The sequence below is a fragment of the Penaeus monodon genome, chromosome 15 (genome assembly GCF_015228065.2).
Source record: "Penaeus monodon isolate SGIC_2016 chromosome 15, NSTDA_Pmon_1, whole genome shotgun sequence".
NCBI classification, from domain to species: domain Eukaryota; kingdom Metazoa; phylum Arthropoda; class Malacostraca; order Decapoda; family Penaeidae; genus Penaeus; species Penaeus monodon.
In genome coordinates this window covers 47,065,609-47,066,851 of record NC_051400.1, presented here as the reverse complement: position 1 = coordinate 47,066,851, position 1,243 = coordinate 47,065,609, and the positions used below count along the sequence as shown (strand labels likewise).

Here is a 1,243-nt window from a genome sequence, read left to right as displayed (position 1 = left end):
TCATCTCAAGAATACTGAACTTCATGCATCTGCTCCCGAAGGCGTGTACCATGTGGCGGCCTGTGCTGTTCCTGCTGGCTGCGGCGCTGGCGACTGGGTCTTCCTCAAAGGCGAATCAAAGGGGCGAGCTGTGGGCGGTGCTTGTGGCAGGTTCCTCCTCCTGGATGAACTACCGCCATCAGGTGAGTCTCCTACAGGGATAGGGGTCTCTGCGGTTCAGGCTTACGAGGTACTCCGGTCCAAAGTTCGTGAAATGCTTGGTTATTGGGGCTAATTTCCCCTCTAAGTGATGAAAGTAGGGATTTCTAAAATCAGTCCTTTGCAAATCTACATATATTATAAGTGTAATGAAAGTAGGGTCTTCTAATATCAATCCTTTGCAAATCTACATATATTTTCAGTGTAAGGAAAGTAGGGATTTCTAAAAATAATACTTTGCAAATTTTCATATAATTTCTGTGTAATATGATCCATTTAAAAAAGTAACGATCACTACTTCGCTGCGTTTCCTTTCCTCTCCAGGCGGACGTGTGTCACGCCTACCAGATCCTCCACCAACATGGTGTCCCCGACGACCACATTATCGTCATGATGTTCGATGATATTGCGCACAACGAAGAGTGAGTGACGTGGTTACTTTGGTGCAGAAGCATTGTTTGTGTTTATTATAAACAGTCATATAACCATACCAAAGTAGGTGAACACCCATACGTAAACACAAGTAGACAGGGATTAACAGACAGACGGGCAGGGAGGATGCGTGCACAGTATGCCCGTCCCTGATCTCCATAGAGAATATACACAATGCAATCACAACCCAAGCCGTAGTATACAACACACGCAATAACTTTGGCTCCACATTACAGTAACCCGACGAAGGGCGTAATCATTAACCGACCCGGAGGACCTAACGTGTACGAGGGCGTCCCGAAGGACTACACAGGCGACGACGTGACTCCCGAGAACTTCCTGAAGGTGCTGAGCGGTGACGCCGAAGGAATGAAGGGCGTCGGGTCCGGGAAGGTCGTGCGAAGCGGCCCCAACGACCGCATCTTCCTCAACATGGTGGACCACGGCGCCCCCGGCATCTTCGCTTTCCCCAACGACTATCTCAACGCCACTAACCTCACTGACACCATCCTCGGCATGCATCGCGACGGGAAGTTCGGAGAGGTGGGTGCGATCAGGATCACTCCTCTGGTCTCTTCGTCCTATCTCTCTTTCTCTGTCCCATCCCTTCCCC

General features: G+C 49.7%; 1 protein-coding gene across 1 annotated transcript in view; it reads left to right on the top strand.

Moving 5' to 3' along the window:
- LOC119582057 (legumain-like) overlaps positions 1–1,243 on the top strand; it is a 7,170-nt gene that overhangs the window by 2,804 nt on the left and 3,123 nt on the right. Inside the window, exons 2-4 of the mRNA XM_037930298.1 lie at positions 42–182; positions 523–620; positions 867–1,173. Of these exons, the coding sequence (XP_037786226.1) occupies positions 42–182; positions 523–620; positions 867–1,173 (546 nt within the window). The remainder of the gene's footprint in view (positions 1–41; positions 183–522; positions 621–866; positions 1,174–1,243) is intronic.